Source organism: Cryptomeria japonica, chromosome 11, assembly GCF_030272615.1.
Source record: "Cryptomeria japonica chromosome 11, Sugi_1.0, whole genome shotgun sequence".
NCBI lineage: Eukaryota > Viridiplantae > Streptophyta > Pinopsida > Cupressales > Cupressaceae > Cryptomeria > Cryptomeria japonica.
In genome coordinates this window covers 539,168,629-539,189,857 of record NC_081415.1, presented here as the reverse complement: position 1 = coordinate 539,189,857, position 21,229 = coordinate 539,168,629, and the positions used below count along the sequence as shown (strand labels likewise).

General features: G+C 38.0%; 1 protein-coding gene across 4 annotated transcripts in view; it reads right to left on the bottom strand.

Annotated features, from left to right (window-relative positions):
• Window positions 1-21,229, bottom strand: part of LOC131048700 (DNA-directed RNA polymerase IV subunit 1) — a 199,233-nt gene that overhangs the window by 20,372 nt on the left and 157,632 nt on the right. For 3 of the 4 annotated variants that reach the window (XM_057982763.2, XM_057982761.2, XM_057982762.2), the window contains exon 19: window positions 875-1,389. In XM_057982763.2, coding sequence (XP_057838746.2) covers window positions 875-1,389 — 515 coding nt within the window. Of the gene's footprint in view, window positions 1-874; window positions 1,390-21,229 lie in introns of those variants that run through there. The other variant, XR_009106487.2, reaches the window with a different exon arrangement.

Genomic DNA, 21,229 nt, shown 5'->3' with positions numbered 1-21,229 from the left:
ACAAAGATCGGAGGCCAATAATGTTTCTAAGGCAAAATAGGGCATATCGAACATGCATTATAACTATCAAAAATAGTAAATACAAAGAAAACATGCCCACCTTGACATTTTTTTCAAATTATTATACATGCACATTTGTAACTCTAACTAAATTTGTATAAGCATACAACTAAAGCTGTATGTATGTAATTGTATATACAGATATGTATGTGTGTGTGTGTATATGTATATGTACATGTATATGTGTATTCGTGTATATGTATATCTATGTATGTGTATATGTGTATTCGTGTATATGTATATCTATGTGTGTGTATATGTGTATTCGTGTATATGTATATCTATGTATGTGTATATGTGTGTGTGTGTGTGTGTGTGTGTGTGTGTGTGTGTGTGTGTGTGTGTGTGTGTGTGTAACTTGATTGCAAGCTTATGTGAAGTAAATATTGCTATAAATTACCTGTTAGTTACATTTGCTTAATTTTTAACAGTCTTGTAAATACATCTTTCAATAATGAATAAGTCAAAAGCAGAACCATTTTACACATTACTGCATCTGAATTTACCAAAAAAAAAACACCTGCTAAGACACTATTGATTGCAAACTTATGTGAAGTAAATATTGCTATAAATTACCTATTAGTTATATTTTCTTATTTTTTCACATTCTTGTAAATACATCTTTCAGTAATGAATAAGTCAAAAGCATAATCAGGATTATTTTACACATTACTGCATCTGCGTTTACCAAAAAATAAAATAAAAATCACCTCCTAAAGACACTATAAGCATAAAAAACATTGTTGAAATTCTTGAAAAGATGGAATTGTTTGTTTCTTAAAAAAGCATTACGGAATGTAGAGTAGGTTGACACCTCTTGTGAAGTGTCCTTTGCAAATGATCAAACAACAGTGATATGAACTTCCATTGGTTTAAGTTTTCGCGAAACTTTGGTCTGATTGGTACTCTTGAAGGGCCATTATCAAACGCTTTTTCCTTGCATTGCTGGGTCTCTTGATCAACAGAATCATTCTGCACTCTAACACTATCTGGCTCAAAACCTGGTGGGAGATCTGCCTCCTCCACTTCTTGAATGTAATTTTCCAAATCGCAGGTGATGTTTGTTTCTTCAGTATTTATGGCAGATAGTTGACTAGTTGTTCTGTGATCCTTCTCAAAACTTGGTTGGAAACCACATTTTTCCTTTTGATCTTTCAGTATGTATCGGTGAGTGAATGTACCCAACAATCCATATATAGACTTAAGGCTTTCTGTCAGGTCCATAGGCTGAAATTTCTCCACCGAATCACCTTGAGATCCCAAAACCTGATCATTTCTAATCTCATTCAGAAGTTCACAAACATCTGTACTCTTAATAGGTTCCCGTTTCTGCATATAACATAAAAATTGAAAAAAGATTAAAAGAGTTGAAATCAAAGATTTGTGTAACACTGTACCAATGCCCTTTGAGTTTTCATAACATGAAGTGAACTCTTTTATCTTCCGGTTCAATCATTTTCTTTCAAACAAAATAAAACTGCTGAAAGGAACCACCAGAGTAATTAACAATAACATATTTCATCTTTAAAAAAATTTAATCATGTATGACTTTCAGGAACTTCACATAATAAAAAGAATTTTATTCCAGGAAATTCATTATAAACGGGTAATGCTAGAGCTAGTTGTAGACATTTGAAAGATCATTAACACTAATTTTCATACCATCACTCCCATCTTGATGCCTAACAACATTCATTCATTAAAATAATTAATTTCAATAAATACTCCACTTCATCAAAATAAAATTGATTAAATAATTTTTATTATTTAATAATTTTAATTAACCTAAACAAATCGTTTTCCTCACAAATAGTCAAAATAAATTAAATAATTATTAACCCACAATATTCTAGTATGAAAAAGCATGATAAATCAAACCAGCTTATTAATTAGAATTTAAAATCATTAATTAATCTTTGAAAAGAAAAAAGCAATTGACAAATCAAACTCAATCAAAAGAAATAAATAAACCCATTAAATCAATAAATGAGCTAACTAACTTCTAATAGCCGCCACATATCCTCATCAATATCCTCAAAATCCTATAAATTAAGAGTTAATCCTTCATTTGTCGAGAATCATGATCCCAGTTTGAGCAAGTAGATGCTAATTGAACAAGCAACAAGTATCTGCCCATTACAATCATGGGCATATCCTTTAAGCGCTCTATCAGAGCTTTGCATGTGGTATTAAAACAAGTAGTTTAAATATTATTTTCCTTTACTTCTATTATTTGTGCTAATTTCACATACTTAAACTTGGCATAAGCAGTGGAACCTACCCATTCATCTAAAATGGGATACAAATGATATTACATGTAGTATTTTGCTATATTACATCTTCTCACAATGACATTCTTTCGCATTATGTGTTTGTTCAGGAGTTAATAATCATTTGAAATTTTTTTAAACAAAAACAAATTGAAGCACCTATTTTGGATCCCTATAGCTCATGACGTGTTAGAAAGCAATAGGAACTAAAAAGATATAAAAAAAAATCATGTGTCTACACTTCAAAGCGCAAAGCAACTAAATTTGCTAGTAGAATTTGAAAACCTATTAAATGTGTACCTGTTAACAGAAATTATAACATATAATAGTAATTTTTTAATGAAAGATTGATCTCTTCAAATTAAACATTCATTTTTCTTTGTCAATGAATTTTTCCAAGTTTATTGCAAAATAGAAGGAATCTTGAATCCTTATTAATTGTTGCAAAGGATTAAAATAAGATACATGCATACATGAATAATATTTTGAACCATTTAGCCCTTTAATCGTTTGATTCCAATGATCCTTGGAAAGACTTCAGTCAGCCCAATTTATCCATGGGAAAAAGCTGCAAAATGACTAGTAAGCCATCAATTGCATCGTTGTAATGATTTATGTTAAGTTCTTTCAGTTTATGCTTCAAATCCAGAAACTATGAGTCAAATTTTCTGGCCTTTCAACTTAAATACAGTCCACTGTGCATAGACTTTCATTGAGCTGCATGATATTAGATATAGAGTCTTTTTAGAACACTTCAAACAAATCATGTTATGTAACCACCTCCCTAACTAGCCCAAGGATTTTCGCTGGAACTCTGATGTCCTCTTGAAAGCTGGTGCTTTTGCATGGGCCACCTTACACAATCGCATACTCACAAGAGATAAACTAATCAGATTGGGCTTCATTGGACCTTTGATGTAGGGGCATATTCACAAGCAATCCTACATCACTAAAAAAAAAATTCCTTTTTCTGTTTAATATTTTCATTTTTGGTGTAGGTTGGAGTTTCGAGAGCATATTTTTGAGTGTTGAAGGATTAAATATTAGTTTTATCAAGACTTGACTTTCATTTCAAAGAGGCAAACAGGGTGTTTAATGTGATTTTACAAGTATTATATTGCATAGTTTCAAGGTTTCAAAGGTTGAGGGGATTAATTGACATATTATAAATTGATAATGAAATATTTACTCAATTTGGATGCTTAAGGAAGTGTTCATAAGGCAAATGTCCATTGGCAATCCATTCTTGTTTTATTTTTCCATTTAGGTGCCTAAAATGGAGAGAAACGCTAGTGATTTTTGAGAAAAAAACTTAAAAATTCTTCAACTTTCCAAAGAGCATGACTTGGCTCTTGTTTTTATTCACTTTTCAAAGTAATGTTGTTGATGTGTAGCTAGGTCGGATCCTTCTAGGGCCAACCTAGCACACCTAATGGCTAATTGGCCTGTCAGCCTTAGCCATGTTGATAATTCACTTTGTCACATTTACCCTTGTTTGGGTCAGCCCTATTTGGGCAATTTATGTAACTTTTAATTATGTAATAGGTCAAGACCTATATATGTGTAATTTGTAAATCATTTACGTAATTTATGATTCTTGGCGCCAAAAGATACAAGGCCGACTAGAGGTTTTGGAAGGCATTGTCATCTATATATACAAGGTGAATTGGGATCAAATCAAGCACAATCATCAGCGAATTATCTCTGTCATTCATAGTCAGCGATCTGCATCCTAATCAGCAAACTTCAGCAAGCGAACTGTGTCTTCAGTCAGGCGAATAATATCTAAGGCTGAGCGAACTTCTGCATTGGTCTAGCGAACTTCATCTTGAGCAGAGCAAACTTAATCCTTGGTTGAGCGAACCTCACTCAAGGCTGGCGAACTTGTCTTCTAGGCTGCCAAATCTATTGACAGCAACTGTATAGAGCAGCAAGGTGTTCAAGGTCAAACCCTTCAGTATATTGTGCAAGATAAGTTGCCCTAGCATCTGCCCTAATCAGGGATATTGTAAAATCTGCTACTGTGATTGATCTAATCTAATCTGAGATATTCATTGCTGGGATTTTTACCTCCAAGAGGGAGGTTTTCCCAGGGTACAGCTGTGTTCTATGTGTTCTTGTTTTATTTTCTGTTTGCTGCTTTCGGTCTGATCTATAAAATCGCCAATGTACAATAGTAAGTCATTTGATATAGTTTAGCAAGCTTGGGTGCCATATTTGGTAGCATTTGATGGAGAATTTCAAGCATATACATAGGAAGCTCAGAAGACAATTGGAGGGAAATGAATGGGCAGATTCAAGTGCCTCTTTTTGATGCCTCACAAAGGTTAAAATCTCTATAAATGTAGCCTTAAATGGTGTTTAGAAGCAGCAATCAACAGCAGCAAGGTTGGAGAACTTGCAGGTTGCTCCAGAGAATTGGATAGGGAAGAGTGTAGGCAATTAGCTTGCCAAGAGGAGAAAGATAGAAGAAGAAAACGAAGAGTTTTCCAAGGGTGTTGGAGGTGTTCAAGGCAGCTATGAGAGCTGTAGGATGAAAAAAAATAGCAGACTTCAAATGAGGAGTGCAGCCAAGAAGGTGTGGACGCTTGAATCTTTGATGACTTGTAGGCATGAAGTGCTTAGAATCATAGTAAAATTTCTGAATTTTATCTCTTGTTGAATGAATGTATATATGAAGGTTGAAATAAACATAAGTTTCAGCTTCTATTTCCCTATAGTGTTTTGGATGGGATATTAAGGCTACAAGATTGGGCAATTTGATAAGACCCCTCAATTTTGACTGCATCAACCTTTCTAATGCCCAATATATGAAAATAATGAGGAATCTATTCGCCATCTACTTCTCCAATGCCCCAAAGCACAAGAGTTCTAGAATTAGATGTGTCAAAGGCTGAATTGGTTTGACCCCCTCCTTTCAAAAATCATTCACCTATTTCAATGCTAGTTGAGGTTATACAAAGGCTCATTGTGGGCAGGATTGTGGATCAAAACACCTAAAATGCCCATTTGGCCATTACGAAGGGAATGAAATGCAAGAATTTTCAAGGACACGAAGTCCTCAACTAAAACAATCATCAATAATAATTAGTCGAGGATGTGCAAGCACCAAAATTCTAGAACACGGAAGAAAAGAAAATAAGTTTTTTCATCACGAGACAATCGCTTAAACAACACTTAGCAGCTTCTGAAGGCCTCTCCCTATCCAAGTAATGCCTGTGAAGACAAGATGAAACGGCAAAAAGTGAAACAGTTTTCTCCCCTACATGGCAGACTTAAATCAACTTTGGTGGGGCCTCGAGTGGTAGGTAACCCAGCTGCCTCTTTTGCTGGATTTATCATTTGAAATGAAATAGGCAACCTGTGTTGGGCTTGCTCTCTCAAATTGCCCAATGACACAAATAATGAAGTTGAATTCTTCGCATAACCTAAGGATCTCAATTGAGCATCAAGAATCTAGCACCCATCAACACTACAGATGACTCTCTATTTGTGGTTAGAGCGGTCACATCATGGAAGGCTCTCAATTGGAAGATTTCAAAATGGATTGAAAAAATTCAACTATACCTAGACACAATTGGAGATTTCATAATATCACACGTCTAGTGAGAAGCAAGCCACATAGTGGACTTCCTATCCAATCAGGCTATCGACCAAATCAAAAACATTAAATTTCAAGTGTGGTTGATTCAACAGACAACCTTGGCTCAATTATCAACAACTAAAAAACCCAACAAGAGATCTGAAGGACAACTTTCATGTATTGTGGTAGATAGGTTGGTATTTTCAAGCTGCATGGAATGCAAGGATAAACATCAATGATGGCATAAAGGTTGGTGTTTTCGAGCTGCATTTGTGAATGAAATTTGGAATCCCTAGAGGCCCAACTTCGATGGATTTTTATCATATCATCAAATTAGGAAGAGAACACCATCAGGTTTATCATTGGAAACAAGCATCTGCAGCATGCTCATGTTCACGACACATCATTGCTGGAATTATTCTTTTACAACATATTCAAATCATGGGCAATGTGAGTTGAGGTGTGTAATGTCCCCACTTAATTTCATATACATTCATACTAAAACAAGATATTGACATATTTACAATACCAAGCTCTTAACCAGTTCTAATTTGTTTTTCCTGAGGAGTGGTGTGATGCTATTAGGGAGAGGCAGAGTAAAACCATCTCAGGATAGATAAGCCCCAAGGGTGAAAGAACTCATGATCCTAAAATTTGGGCGGTGGGCCTCAACGGTGAATGGATTGAGGTTTCGATAATCTGGGCTATTAGGGAGATGGTATCATCACGCTCGAGACAAGCATGTCTCCCATCCAAGATTAGAAATTAGAAGGGGATTAAGATTAGGCCTGAATAAGGACAATACCTAACTGCACTATGAGGAACCTGTTGTGACGTTTTCACACATCGCCCCATTGCAAATGGGGACCCATGTGTTTTTTGCTCGTTTTGTTCGTTTTCGCTTTGCTTTTTTAGGGTTTTGTTAGTTTGTTAGTTGTCTGGATTTAGGGTCAAGCCTTAGGGTTTTAATTACCGTCTTTTCGGGCCAGAATCCAGTCAGTTTTGAGAGCTTTTTGAATTTCCTTTTCTAGAATGCAAATTTTGAATGCAATGAATTCGCCAGAATGGTCTAATTTTCAATTGGAATGTTGATGCAGAGCTTAAATTTGTCTAAGTGTTGAAGATGAAATGTGAATTTTTGTCCAATTGAATATTTTTGACCAAATTTTGACTTTTTTGAATTTTGATCCTAGGCATTTCAAATGATTTGTTTTCGCCTTGTGAAGTGTTAAAATGTGTAAAATCATGTTATTTTGGCCTGTAGGAGCAAAATCGCTCCTGTCCCTCAGTGAAGGACCGGAGCTTAAAATCAAATATTGCTTTGTCCTTGCAGGATTTTAACGTCTTGACAATGTGAAAAGGTCCAAAGAGGTACATTTTATCAAATGAATATAACTTGAAGTGCTGTCGGGGAGATCACATGGATAACCAAGTCCGGCTTGAGTGAGGTCCTGATCCTGAAATTTGGCTAAGTCTGGAATGCCCTGATCCTGAAATTTGACTAAGTCTGGAAACTGAAAAAACCTCCAAAAACTAGATTTTGCAATATAACTCCTGGAGGTCTGAAACCACTCTCAAACATCCTGAAAGTATATATGGAATATAACTTAAAGTATACGAAAGAAGAAACATAGAAGGAAATGTCACTTATACTTAAATGTTATATTCCATTAAAATTGTCCTGATCGAGAGTGCGAAAAGTCAAATTTCGCTCGTGTCCTTCTCCAAGGGTCCAGAGCGAAAAGCGCTCCTGTCCCTCTCCAAGGGACCAAGGCGAATCGCTCGTGTCCCTCACCAAGGGTCCAGAGCGAAAATGCTTAGTTGAGCCATTCCTGACCTTGTTTGGACGAATCGAGACATCAAAGGCATGGTGAAGGACGAAATGAGCATGATAGAACATCCAGACTTGATCAAAAACAAGGAAATGATGAAGTTTTGCCTAGAGGGTCAATTTCGCTCCTGTCCCTCACTGAAGGACCAGAGCGAAGTTCTTCATAGGGTACGTCCTGAACAAAGACCAAGCAAATTTTATGTTCAAAGGCAAGAAAGGAGGTCAATCGAACCCGTTGAAGACAAATTGAAGATTATCAAACGTCAACAAAGGACCAAAATGCTTAAGTTCGCTCCTGTCCCTCAGGAAGGGACCAGAGCGATTTTTGTTGTAGATGATTTTCTCGCCAAATTTCAACCGATCTCAAGGCATGAATGAATGAAAGGAGGCATTGCGAATCCGTTGAATATAATTTTCGAAGGTGATGAAGTGAAATGAGGCCCACAAGAGCAAAATCGCTCCTGTCCCTCTCCAAGGGACCAGAGCGAGGTACCTTGTAGCTCTCGTCCCTCTCCCAGGGACCAGAGCGATTTCCTTCATTAGACAGAATCCAGGCAAATGTCAAGACAAGTGTACGTTCAAAAGCAAGGAAGAACATGAGATGGACGCATTGAATACAAAATGAAGATTTTTTGGACGTCCACAAAGGTCCTAAATGTCTAGTTCGCTCCTGTCCCTCAGGAAGGGACCAGAGCGATTTTTGATATAATTGATTTTCTTGCAAAGTTACAAACAATGTCAAGGCATGAACGAATGGAGTGAAGAAAGACGAATCCGTTGAATATAGACTTGGAACCTGACAAAGTGAGATAAAGGCTACAAAAGGAGGATCGCTCCTGTCCCTCTCCAAGGGACCAGGGCGATACAATGGTGATGTTACTTCCTATGCAAGTTCAAGGTCGATCCAAGTCAAGACAAGGTGGCGAGGGACATTTCAAGGCGTCTTTAGCAAGCACAAACATTAAAAGGTCGTCACAATGATGAAATTCGCATCCTAGGACATAGATCGCTCCTGTCCCTCTCCAAGGGACCAGGGCGATGTTAGATGCATTGGTCATTTTGTGCAAGATTTACGTAAGAACAAGATTTCATAAGGTAATGCAAGGTCTAAGGCATCGTTTGAAGATAACATACAAGAGTTTTGAACGTCCAAACATTGCTAATCAAGGTAAAAAGCTCACATCGCTCCTGTCCTTTGGACAAGGACCAGGGCGATCCTATCAAGAGCACTCATATTCCTTCAAGATCAAAGCAAGGTGAGGTTAAGCGAGGCAAGGGACGACGTTTGGAGGACATCACAATGAAGATCGAAGATAAAAGGATGCATATTGAACGTGGAAATTAGAAGATCGCTCCTGTCCTTTGGACAAGGACCAGGGCGATGAACATCCAAAGACACTCATGAACGCATGCAAGGCAATCAAATTCGAAGAGCTCATCATGATGATTAATGTTGAACGTGGAGATGAAGGAGTTGAACGTGAAAAATGCAAAAATCAAGACAAAATCATGGATCGCTCCTGTCCCTCTCCAAGGGACCAGGGCGATGAGGTACGTCCCTCTCATTTTCATAGTTTTGGCGCCAAATAAGCAATTCAAATTTTCCTTAAATGCTAAGTTCGATAAAAAATTGAAAATCCTATTTAATTTGGCATTTAATGTGGCGTTGATCTTTTATTAATTATTTTGCCTTTATTAAAAATCGAAATTTGCAAATTAAAAACGTAAGGCATTAATAATTAATTAATTAATTAATAAAAATCGAATTTGAAGCACTACAAAGGGAGGTCGGCCTTGCTAAATCATTTAAAAATCATTTAAAAAATTGTTTTATATCCTCAAGTCGGCCTAAGGGATAAATGCAATCCAAGCGCTATATATGGGGAGTGGAAGATTTCATTTTCACATCATCATTTTATCCTTCTACATGCGAATTAAGGAAGACAAGGGAGAAGTGCGATTTGGAGTTTACTAATAAAGGTGGTGCGATATCTTGGAGACTTCGTTGGAGCGAATTTGTCAAGGATTGAAGACCACGTCAAAGGTGCGAGACTAGGAGGATTTGTTAAGGCGAACTTGAAGATCCATTTGAGCGAATTGTCAAAGAGGCAAGACTTGAAGATCACGTTGAAATCCAAAGGTGGTGAAATTGATCTTTTGAGGAGATAACATTGAAGACTATTTATACCTCAATTTCGCCTAGGCGATTTTATTCATTTTGCATTTTAGAGTTAAGCTCTCAAGTAAGGTATGGCAAGATCTCTTGTTTTAATTTCGAATTTTGATTGTCATTGCCTTAATTTTGAATTTTGAAATTTTGTTTTGCCTTAGCTCAGTTGTTTTTAGGAAATGATTAATAAAGGACTTATCATTAAGTTTCCTAAAATTTGCTCTCTATCTATTCATTGCAAAATCATGTTACTAATTTTGAAATGTTGTGTAGGCATCAAATGGAGGTCTCTTCAAGGAAAATCAAGCCGGATCAAGGACGGTCTTCGCCAGGACGGTCTTCGCCAGGACGATCAAGCCAAGACAAGGGCGACCTCTTCCAATCCAGCGTTCCAAGGCGAGGTACATCATCCTGCACATCAAGGACAAAAGGAGTTAGAACAAGAGTTAATTAAAGATAGCCTCTCAACGACATCAAATTGAATATCTAGCAAGCTTCAAGTGTCAGATGAGGTGGCATCCCAGTCATCACTCCTCCAGTCAGTGAAGTCCACCTCAGCATGTCCAGATTCAATGTACTTAACTCATGGAAGGTGGCACAAACTTCGATGTACCTACCCCGACTATCCATTGGTCGATTTTTCTAGAAGGGACATGTGTCCAAGCAATACAATTTTATCATTGGTCAAACATTAAATGTTATGTAATGGTTGTAACAAACCCTAATTAGGGTTTTCATTGTAAAATCTTGGCCATTGATCTTGAATTGATCTAAGCCATCAAATTGTATTGTGGGCACTATATAAGCCCAAACATTTCATTTGTAAAGGATGATGAGAGAGAGTTGTAAATAGTTGGAAGAGTTAGAATATAGTTGATAGAATAGCAATTAGAGTAGAATAGGAGGACAAGGCAAGAAATTGTTGCCATTGATTGTAAACAAACTCCATTTTCATTGAAGTAATGGTGAAATATGTCGTTTTTCTTGCAATTTGCATGGTTTCTTGTTGAGTCTTCAATCTTAGATGGTAGATGATTAGATGAATGGAGGAAATGTGATTGATTGATGGTGGAATTCGTACATCCATACTACTAGCAGTTTGTTGATTGCAGACTTGCCTTGCGTAGTCAACTGGAATCATTCAGCCTAAGCTCAATTTCAATTTGTTGCCTCTTCATTGATATGCATCAACTTGGATGGTATCTATGCCTGCGGTGATAATTTGAACATCATAAAGCTCCCCTTAGAAGATCGCACTAGTCTTGTGTAGATGTTCCATTGATGTCAAAACAAGACCTAGTTAGAGTTTCATCAAAAATCAAATCATTGCTCCTACATTCTTAGTATTAGGATTAGATCCTCTTTTCGCCCTTATCCTTTTTTCCTTTTTTTTAATCTAAGTTAGTAAGAGCCTGTGTCCAGCAAAGCAGATCGGAAGTTCAATGTAAGTCCCCTTGTGATTCCAGCAAATCACATCATACCACTGGAGCTTGTCCACACGTAGAGACCCTACATCAAAGAACCTTGGAGTCCACCTAACTGATCCTTTATGCGAATCTTCAGCAGTTAGAGACTATTTTCTCAAGAGAGGATAAGATGCCTTTAGGTATTTTATTCTGTGTATGATTGTGTACAAAATACACATCAACAGAACCCTAGTCATTAATCCATAATCAGTGTAAGATGGTAGGTAGTAATGTATGTTTTCCTTTGGGAATTGACAGTCTATAAATAGGGGACATTAAAAGGTGTCTCTACATTTAAATAAATATGTTGTGCCACAACTTAGAACAAATGCAACCACTGCCATCTCAAAGCTAAGCACAAATCCCACATCAAGTTTGGTGGGAGACACGATATGCATTGCCATTGCAAGGATAAATGAGGACCTCAAAAAAACCATTACCCTTCTCAAAGAGGAGCTAACCAGGAACACCATATTCACCTATGCCTTTTTCAAGTCTCATCAAGACAACTTGCTCTCACTAGCACAAATTGAAAGACTTCAAGAGGTCATATTAGGGCTACGTGCTTTTCTACATCATTAGCCACACCTCAATGTAGTTGGAATTTATAACTATTTAATGTTTTTTTGGAAATATTTTTAATAGAAAGGGAGATACCCCCGCGGTAGTAATTTGCCAAGCAAAAAGAAAATCATGCTATGTAACAAAAAATGTTGCAATTAAAAATATTGAAAAAAAAATGCCAAATTTTTCGCTCTTTGCTAATTTCACTAGATTCGATACAAGGTCATTTTTTTCCTGCAAGGCGAAATTTGATGACATTCTTTATGTAACTACATACAACCTTCATGTAGTTTGATAGACAAAGACATAAACTTCAAACCAAATTTCACACTTCATTTTTAATAGTTTTAAATGAAAGTTTCATGTTTTTACTATGGTGTTCAACAATTGAACATTTTTTTGTCTTTTATTATTAGATTACTCGCATGCTTTAGTGATTGATTTTGTGTATGCTCTCCTCACACACCTTTTAGGCAAACTTTAGAATCATAAGAGATACAATTCACTTGTTTTTCCCTTTTCAACTTTTAGTAAGCCTATACTAGGATTTCATCACCCAATGGGATGACCCAAACCCCTGAGTTGGTGCATAAATTTAGTAGAGAATTGAAAGAATCTCCCATTGGGGAACATTTGTCATTACTAAAAAAGATTGCAAGAACATTATACCTTGCAAAGTAAAAGCAGAGAGAGGGTTACCCTCTCAACCCAATTCATTAGACATAAACCTCATTTCATTGACTTTGGGCCCATATACCTTCGACTATATCAAGGACACCCCTAGTAAAGCTTGTACATCCATTTTAGTCATCACTCAACCCTCTTTCTTGTAGTACATCGATAATTGGTTAGCCCTAGGAATTTATAGCATATCCATAGGAAGTCATTGTAGTAAATCGTGGTCATAGGTATTTATAGTCCTCCCATGTGCTAGGCTCTAGGCAAGGCTTTTGTCCTTGCAACTTGTTGTGACCATTTCACACATCGCCACATTAGAATGGGGACCCCCCTCTTTTTGCTTTAGGTTTTGCTTTCCTTTTGCTTGTTTTTCTCTCTGCCTTTAGGTTTTTTGAGTGAGTGAGTGGTTTGCCTGGGTTGGCTAGATTAGGGCTAATCCTTAGAAGCTCATTTTAGGGTTTCTTTCAAGCTGAGTCTAGCCTAATTTTGGGGAGTTGTTGGTCGTCTGCATGAAACCTCAAGTTTGCCATAATGAAGCATGCCTTTCAGGAGAGTCAAGTTGGTTTGATTAAGGAGCAGGGTGAATAGGTCTCAGGTCGGGTCTAGATTGAAAGAAGGTTTTCTTGTCAGGATCCTGTTTGTTTCTAAGTCTGAGTCAGTTGAGCAGAGTCGGTAATCAAAGGAAGGTCGAAATGGTGAATGACAAACGAATGCACCTGATGATGACTGGAGGCGTTTTAGAAGGGTATGACCAAAATTGTTGACTTTTGAGACATGATGGAGAAAGTTGTCATCTTTTGCATTAAAAGAGAGTTTTAAGCTTTGATGTGATGAAAGCCAGTCAAGGACAAGATTTTCGCTCCTAACCCTTCCAAAGTGTCCAGAGCAAAATCTCTCCTTCTTACCTTCTCTTGGCCCTGAAAACCTAGTAAAACCCTGCCTAGACCCAGTTGAGTGATAGATTTGTCCTGATTGTGAAGCAAGGGAGTTAGTTTGATCAAGTCTGATGGAAAATGAAGTGAACCAAGGTAAGATCTGGCCTGAGATGTCAATTTCGCTCCTGACCCTTCCAAAGGGTCCAGAGCGAAATTTTGAAAAGCTCTCATTTTTGCCCAATGAAAAGCAAGATTTTGATGGGGATGCGTGAAGGAAGGTCTTTGTTTACCTCTCAAGGAGATTTGGAGTTCAAAATGTCCAGAATTAGGCCTAAGATAGGATTTTCGCTCCTGACCCTTCCAGAGGGTCCAGGGCAAAAATCATTGTAAACCTCTTTTCCTCCTCATTTTTGACTAAGTGATACTTTCTAGGGCATGTTTGGAGGTGAATTGATATGTTCTTGCCTGGAGAGGGATTTGATTGATTTTTGAAGAGCAAGATGATGCCTGAATGGTGAATTTCGCTCCTTGACCCTTCCAAAGGGTCCAAAGCGAATTTCATCCTAAACACTATTTCTTGCCTTGGATAGACTTGCAATCTTGTTCCTAGCTTAGAAAATGACCTAACTTTGCCTTATGAGGTGGTTTGAAACACGAAAACTAAGCGATTTGGCCTAGAATGGAGATTTCGCTCCTGACCCTTCCAGAGGGTCCAGAGCGAAAATCTTATTTGAGCTTATTTCTCACTAACTTTGGCTAAAATGTGATGTTTAGGGTATCTTGGGAGGAAGATTGGACATCCTTGTTGATTTGGAAGCATAAGTAAATGAAGAATTTTGGACAGAAAGGAGAATTTCACTCTTGACCCTTCCAAAGGGTCTAGAGCAAAATTCCCAAATGCTCTTATTTTGCAATGAAAAAGGTCAAGATTTTGGCATGAATGAAACGAGAATAACTTGCTTTTACCTATTGAGGTTGTTTTGACTTGGAAAAATGAAGGATTTTGCCCAAAAGGAGAATTTTCGCTCCTAACCCTTCCAGAGGGTCTAGGGCGAAAATTCCTCAATCACCTATTTTTCTTGCAAAATCAAGTCAAGTTTTGGTTTTTATGGCTTGGATGAGAGAGGATTAGTGTTTTCCCCTTTTTGAGAGGTGAATTCAACTTGAAATGATGATGGAATAGGCCTAAAATGAGAAATTTGCTCCTAAACCTTCCAAAGGGTCCAGAGTGAAAATTTCTATAGGAGGCATTTCTTGTCTTGTTTGGTCTAATTGAAGTGTCAAAGGCATGATGGAAGGAAGAATGAGCATGTTGAAACCCTTGGGCATGTTTAGAAGTGATGAAAATGAAGGATTCTGGCCAGGAAAGGCAATTTCGCTCCTGACCCTTCCAAAGGGTCCAGAGCGAAATTCCTCATAAACCTATTTTTTTAGCCTTTCTTGGATATGAAACCTTAATCCTAGCATGATGAAACATGAAATCCCACTTGGAAAAGAAGTTTCAAGGTGAAAAAATGAAGATTTTTGGTCAAGATTGTAATTTTCGCTCCTGACCCTTCCAAAGGGTCCAGAGCGAATTTTCTCAAAATCACTTTTTGCTATCAAATTTTGCTAAGTATGGGATAAGGTGAAACATAGAAGGAATTGCCCTTGGGAATGACTTGAAGTGCTAAGAAATCATTAAAAAGTGAAGGAATTGAGCCAAATGGTGAATTTCCCTCATGACCCTTCCAAAGGGTCCAGAGTGAAATTCCTAAAAACACCTATTTTCTTTGCAAGGTCAAAACAACTTTTTGGTTTTTTATGGTTTGAATGGGTGCGAGGAAGTGTGTTTTGCCTTTTGAAGATGATTGAGATTGTCAAGAGGAAGCAATTAAGCCTAGAACATGATTTTCGCTCCTGACCCTTTCAAAGGGTCCAGAGCGAAAATCCTCAAAACTATCCTTTCTTCCAAATTTTGGGCAAAACTAAACTTAGACAAGGGTGTGAGAGGACTTTTGAAATGCCTTAGAGTTGAATTGGATTGCCAAGAATGCAAGTTTTGATGCCAAGAGGGAAATTCGCTCCTAACCCTTCCAAAGGGTCCAGGGCGAAATTTCCAAATCCTCCTATTTTCCTTGCAGTTCAAGATAAGATTTTAGTTTTCAGGACTCAAAGAGAAGTAAAGCATGATGTTCTATGCCTTGGAAATGATTTGAAGTTGAAAGGATGAAGGAATTGCCCTAAAACCTAAAAATTGCTCCTGACCCTTCCAAAGGGTCCAGAGCGAAAATTCTAGAACAATGAGTTCCTTTCAAGTTTGTGCTAAGGCAAGACTAGACCAAGCTGGAAATTGCCCTTGAGATCACCTTTGAGTGGATGTTTGTTTCAAAAAATAATGATTCTAGGTCAGAGAAGGATTTTCGCTCCTGACCCTTCCAAAGGGTCCAGGGCGAAAATCTCAAAATCCCCTATTTTGCCTTGCAAGAACAAACCAAGCTTGGGTGGAGTGAATGAAGAAGACCATTGCCTAGCCTTGAGGGGTGGATTGAAGACAAGATGATGGAGGAGTAAGCCCAAGCAAGAAAAATCGCTCCTGACCCTTCCAAAGGGTCCAGGGCGAAAAACCCTAAAGTCACCTGTTTCTTCCAGATTTGAGTGAGACTAGGCCTGGACTACAATGAAAGAACCTATTTGGAATGCCTTGAAGAAATTTAGACCTTCAAAAAATGAGAATTTTGAGCTTAGGAGAGAATTTCGCTCCTGATCCTTCCAAAGGGTCTAGAGTGAAATTCCAAAAAATGCAGTATTGCCTTCAAAGTTTTGATGAGCCAACTCAGTGATGGAGATAAATATACCCTGGGGATTGCCTTGAAAGAGGTTAATGATCAAACTAAGGTGAATTTTGGCCTAAAATGTAAAAATCACTCCTGACCCTTCCAGAGGGTCCAGGGCGAAATTCACATTTTCACCTAATTTGCTCATGTGAAATACTAAAAATTGAAATGCAAGACTTTGACTAGGTCAAAACAAACATGTACTCGCCTTCCGAGAGATTTTGGAGTGAAGGGAATGAGGTATTCAAGACCTAATTGGAAAAATCGCTCTTGACCCTTCCAAAGGGTCCACGGCAAAATCATCAAAAAACCTATCATTAAACCTCGTTTGATTAAGTCTAAGGCAAATTGCAAGATTGTGAAGACAAAGTCATGGAAATTTGCAAAATTAAGTTGTGAAGCTTTTAACTCATGAAGTGAGTGAGTAAGTCTAGATGAGAGGTTCAAACAAGTCTTGAAATAATCTAGACCTTCATCACTTTGGACATTTCAATGCCTAAGGGAGAAAGGAAACTTCATTAAGCCTCAATCAAAACTTAATATTCCCAAATTTTCTCTAAATTTGCCAAATTCAAGAAGTTAAATGAAATTCGCATGAATTAAGGCATTTGCAATTGAATCAATTAGTTTTAAGCCTTAAAACAAATGAGAAAGAACACCTTTTAAGCCTTAAAATTAATTTTAAAAATAAAGGTGAGCGCTCAAATTCATTTATTTGCTTTTACAAGCAAGTCGGCCCCCTTTTAAAGGGGATTTTATTTGTTTTATTGCTAAAAAACTAGGTCGGCCTCATGGTTAATTAGGGTGAGCGCCCTATATAAGAGAGGAGTGTTGTAGCATTTTCAAATCATTCATTCATTATTCTTCTCATGCGAATTTCAGGAGCAGATTGGAGGAGCGAATTATACCAGATTGGAGGCGAATTTCTTGCTAAATTGGAGGCTAATTTCCAGAATTTGCTAAGTGGTTGGAGGCTAGTGAAAGGCGAAGTTCTTTTGAAGGTTAATTGAGACATAATTCATTCAAAAGGAGACCAAAATTCAATCCTTATCCAGCAAAATCTGATCTTCTTTCTTCCATTTTCCAAGGTTCATAGTTAAGCTTTCAAAGAAGGAGGTATGAAGAATCATTTTTTTTTAAGTTCTTATCCAAGACTTATTTTGATTTCATAGCAAACTTTTAAAGTTCAAGTCTTGAAAAATCTGATTTCATTCATAATTAATTTGAAAGTTTATAATTCTTGGATTTATCATGTCACTTCCAAATTAATGTCCAAATTATCCCCTTGAAAGCTCTTAGATCCTATGCTTTAAGATATTATGTTCAAGGACTAATTTTAAGTTTTTGTGTAGGCATCAAATGACGACCCCCAAAGCCGGAGGATCAACTATTTGGCAGACTCCCATCAAACAAGATCAAGCCAGGACAAGGACGATCTCCTCCAGTCCAGCATCATCAAGGACGACCTCCTCCAGTCCAGCAGCATTAAGGACGACCTTCTCCATCTATCTTCCAGTCCAGCATTTGAAAGAAAGCATCACCAAATTGAGCATCAACCAAGTGTTAGACAAGGTGGCATCCCAGTCATCACTCCTCCAGTCGGATTGGTCCACCTAAGCATGTTCAGATTCAATGTACCTAAATCATTAAAGATGGCACAAACTTCGATGTACCTACCCCGGCTATTCATTGGTCGAATATTCCAGAGAAGACATGTGTCCAAATAATGCCAAATAATGCAATTATTTCATTGGTTAGAATTAAGTTTGTTATAACAAACCCTAATTAGGGTTTTCATTGTAAAATCTTGGCCATTGATCTCGAATTGATCCAAGCCGTTCATTGTATTTGAGGATGCTATATAAGCCCTCACTCATTTCATTTTAGAAGGTTAGAGAAGAGAGAGAAGAAAGTTAGAAAGTTAGAGAGAAATAAGTTATTGTCGTAGCAAGATTGAGTAGTGAAGAAAGAATTTTGAACAATTGTTGTCCATTTGGTTATGAGATCAATAAAATATTGAAGTTATGGTATTTTATTGCAATACTTGTGGCTATCTTCATGATTGTTTATCTTCTTGAATCACTCTCAGTTGAAATAGCATTTAAATTTTAAGTTTGAAGGACGAAGTGTTGTGCCTGATCTTTGATAAGATTCACATTCCAAACCACTAGCTTCTTACTGATTGTGAGGACGCCTTGTGTGGTCAACTGGAAACATTAAGATTGATTAAGAATCCAATCATTATTGGAAGTATTGATATGTATCTCTATGATAGTATCTATATCCTTGATGATTTGAAAACTATTGAATCCCCTTAGAAGATCGCATCAATTCCAATAGAATTGTAATTTCTTGGCGATACTGAAATTGGTAGAATCTTATCAAGTCTAGCCTTCATTGAGTCATTCTTAGGAATAGTTTAAGTATCTCTTCCTTGAAACCCTTACCTTTTGACATTTTTTGAAAATCTATTAGTGTTAGGAAAATCCTGTTCCCTCATTTGAAAGAAAGTAATACGGACAAGCTTTCTCTGAAAGTGCGTAAGCCCCTTGAAGAAACAGCAAACACAACGACCACTGGTGCTTATCCACACGTAGATATCCTACAAAAAAGAACCTTGAAGTCATCCCGATTGATCCTTTTCGCGACATCTTCAGCATTCGGAGACTTTAATCAAGAGAGGATAAGATACCTCTGGGTATTTTATTCTATGTTTGGTCATGTACAAAATACACATCAACACAACCCAAGGTCCCAAATAAGGGACAAGGCTAATCGAATCTTCCAAGATAGTATAAGTATGAGCCTGCAAGGATTTATCCATAGGAAGTCCTAGTAGTAAATCATGGTCATAGGTATTTATAGTCCTCCCCTATGCTAGGCTCTAGGCAAGGCTTTTGTCCTTGCAACCTGTTATCACAAAAGTTTGCACCCTTGCTAAGCTATCAACTCAACAACCTCGTTAAACATGGAAACAACCCCGAAGTGTGGGACCTTGCGCAAGGGGGTTGAATCTCCGGAGAAGGCTGGCTTCGTTCTCAATCCAAGTGTAGGTGTTGAACCAACTCAACACTTCAAATCTTACTTCTAAACCTATCCCAACAGCTTGCAGAGGAAAAGGGAAGAGAGAAATGCTTAAAATGAAAGGAGGTGATGCACCAAGATAAGAGATGTTTCTCTCCCCACCCGAAATGGCACAAAGAATCAACTAAGATATCCAAGAGATGCACAAACTTCAGCTGCATGAATGACCTCAACGCACATATGAAGGTTAGAACTTGCTAAATGTCAAGAGGGGAGAAGGCTTCCCACAAGTCACACCTAGAAATAGGTTAACATGGCATATATGTGAAAGAAAGCCACAAGCATACACTTATAATGAAGGTAAGAACACATACACAATATTCATAAGTTGAAGTAAGGCAAGAATGATGATTTCAATTCATTATAAGGCCAATGGCCAAACTTACAATTGCAGAAATGCAAGATAAATACAAGTCTTTAAGAGAACTAAAAGAGCATAGAATAGCTCAAGCCAGCAAGGAGAGAACCCTTTACAATGAGGCCTAGCAACCTTACATAGAAAACTAGTTGCAAGAGTTGTTGGAGCATTAAAAACCTTGAGTGTTGATCACACCATCTAGAAGTGTTGCAAGCCGGAAGGAAGTTGGGAAGACTTCGGAAGCATAGGTTGTAGAAGTTGGGGGGACTAAGGAAGGAGGTTCCGAAGTTCCGGGGAAGAGAGAAAAGGAAGCAAAGGAAAGGAAATTCGGAACCTCAAGGTTCCGGAGTTCCAGGGCACTGGAAAAAGGCTAAGGAAGGAACTTCAGAACCTCGGGGTTCCGCAGTTCCAGGGAAGAGAGAAGGATGCAAAGGAAAGGAACTTTGGAACCTCGAGGTTCCGGAGTTCCCAGGAAGAGAAAAGGAAGCTAAGGAAAGGAACTACAGAACCTTGGGGTTCCGGAGTTCCGAGGAAGAAAGAAGGATGCAAAGGAAAGCAACTTCGGAACCTCGGGGTTCCAGAGTTCCGGGGAAGAGAGAAGGAGGCTTAGCAACCTGGGAACTTCGAGGGTCCGGAGTTCTGGGGTTGAGGACTTAGGGACTTCCTCTAGACAAGACAACACTTCACACTTCATAGTTCCATTTCTTTTCTCCTTGATCAACTGGGGCAGCGCCGGTCCATGGATCGCATCTCTAATCGGTTCTCATTGATGGACCAAGGGTGTCATAAAATGACAACATTTTGGCAACCTCTATGGGATGCTTGCTTGCTCAGCATGAAGTCCAGAAGCCTTGAGCATCCATTGGGCACTGAGTCATTAAAAGACCCAAAACATGTGTGCGCCATCACTTGGAGGGAAACTAGAAACTAGAGCACACACCCTCTTAAGGAGAAGGTGGCAAGTGCACAAGCACTTATGAAAGCAAAACAACTTCTAGTCTAATATTTACATAGTCATCAACACCTTCTTTAGAAGCAAGGCTTGAGATGAATCCCATTCACTGGGATTGGAAGAACTTCGCCATCAAGCCTGGAGAGATGAAATGCATTGGCCTCCTTACAACTAGTGATGACATATGGTCCACTCCAGATAGCATCAAATTTGGAGTGTCGCCCAGCTTTGGCTCTATCTGCATCCCGCTTTAGAACTGCATCTCCCTCTTTGAAGACCCTATCAGTAGCCTTTTTGTCAAAAACTCTCTTGACCTATTCTTGATGAGTCTCAAGCGTATGCATATCCTAACCTCTAACCTCCTCCAACTCCATCAGCTCAGCTAGCCTTACTATCATGGCATCATTCTCTGTCAATTCCAGCTGATGTGCTAGTTCAAGAGAGGGTAACTCTAGGGAAGTTGGGAGTCTTGCTTCTTTCCCATATACCAACATGAAAGGGGAGTTACTAATCGCCCTCTTG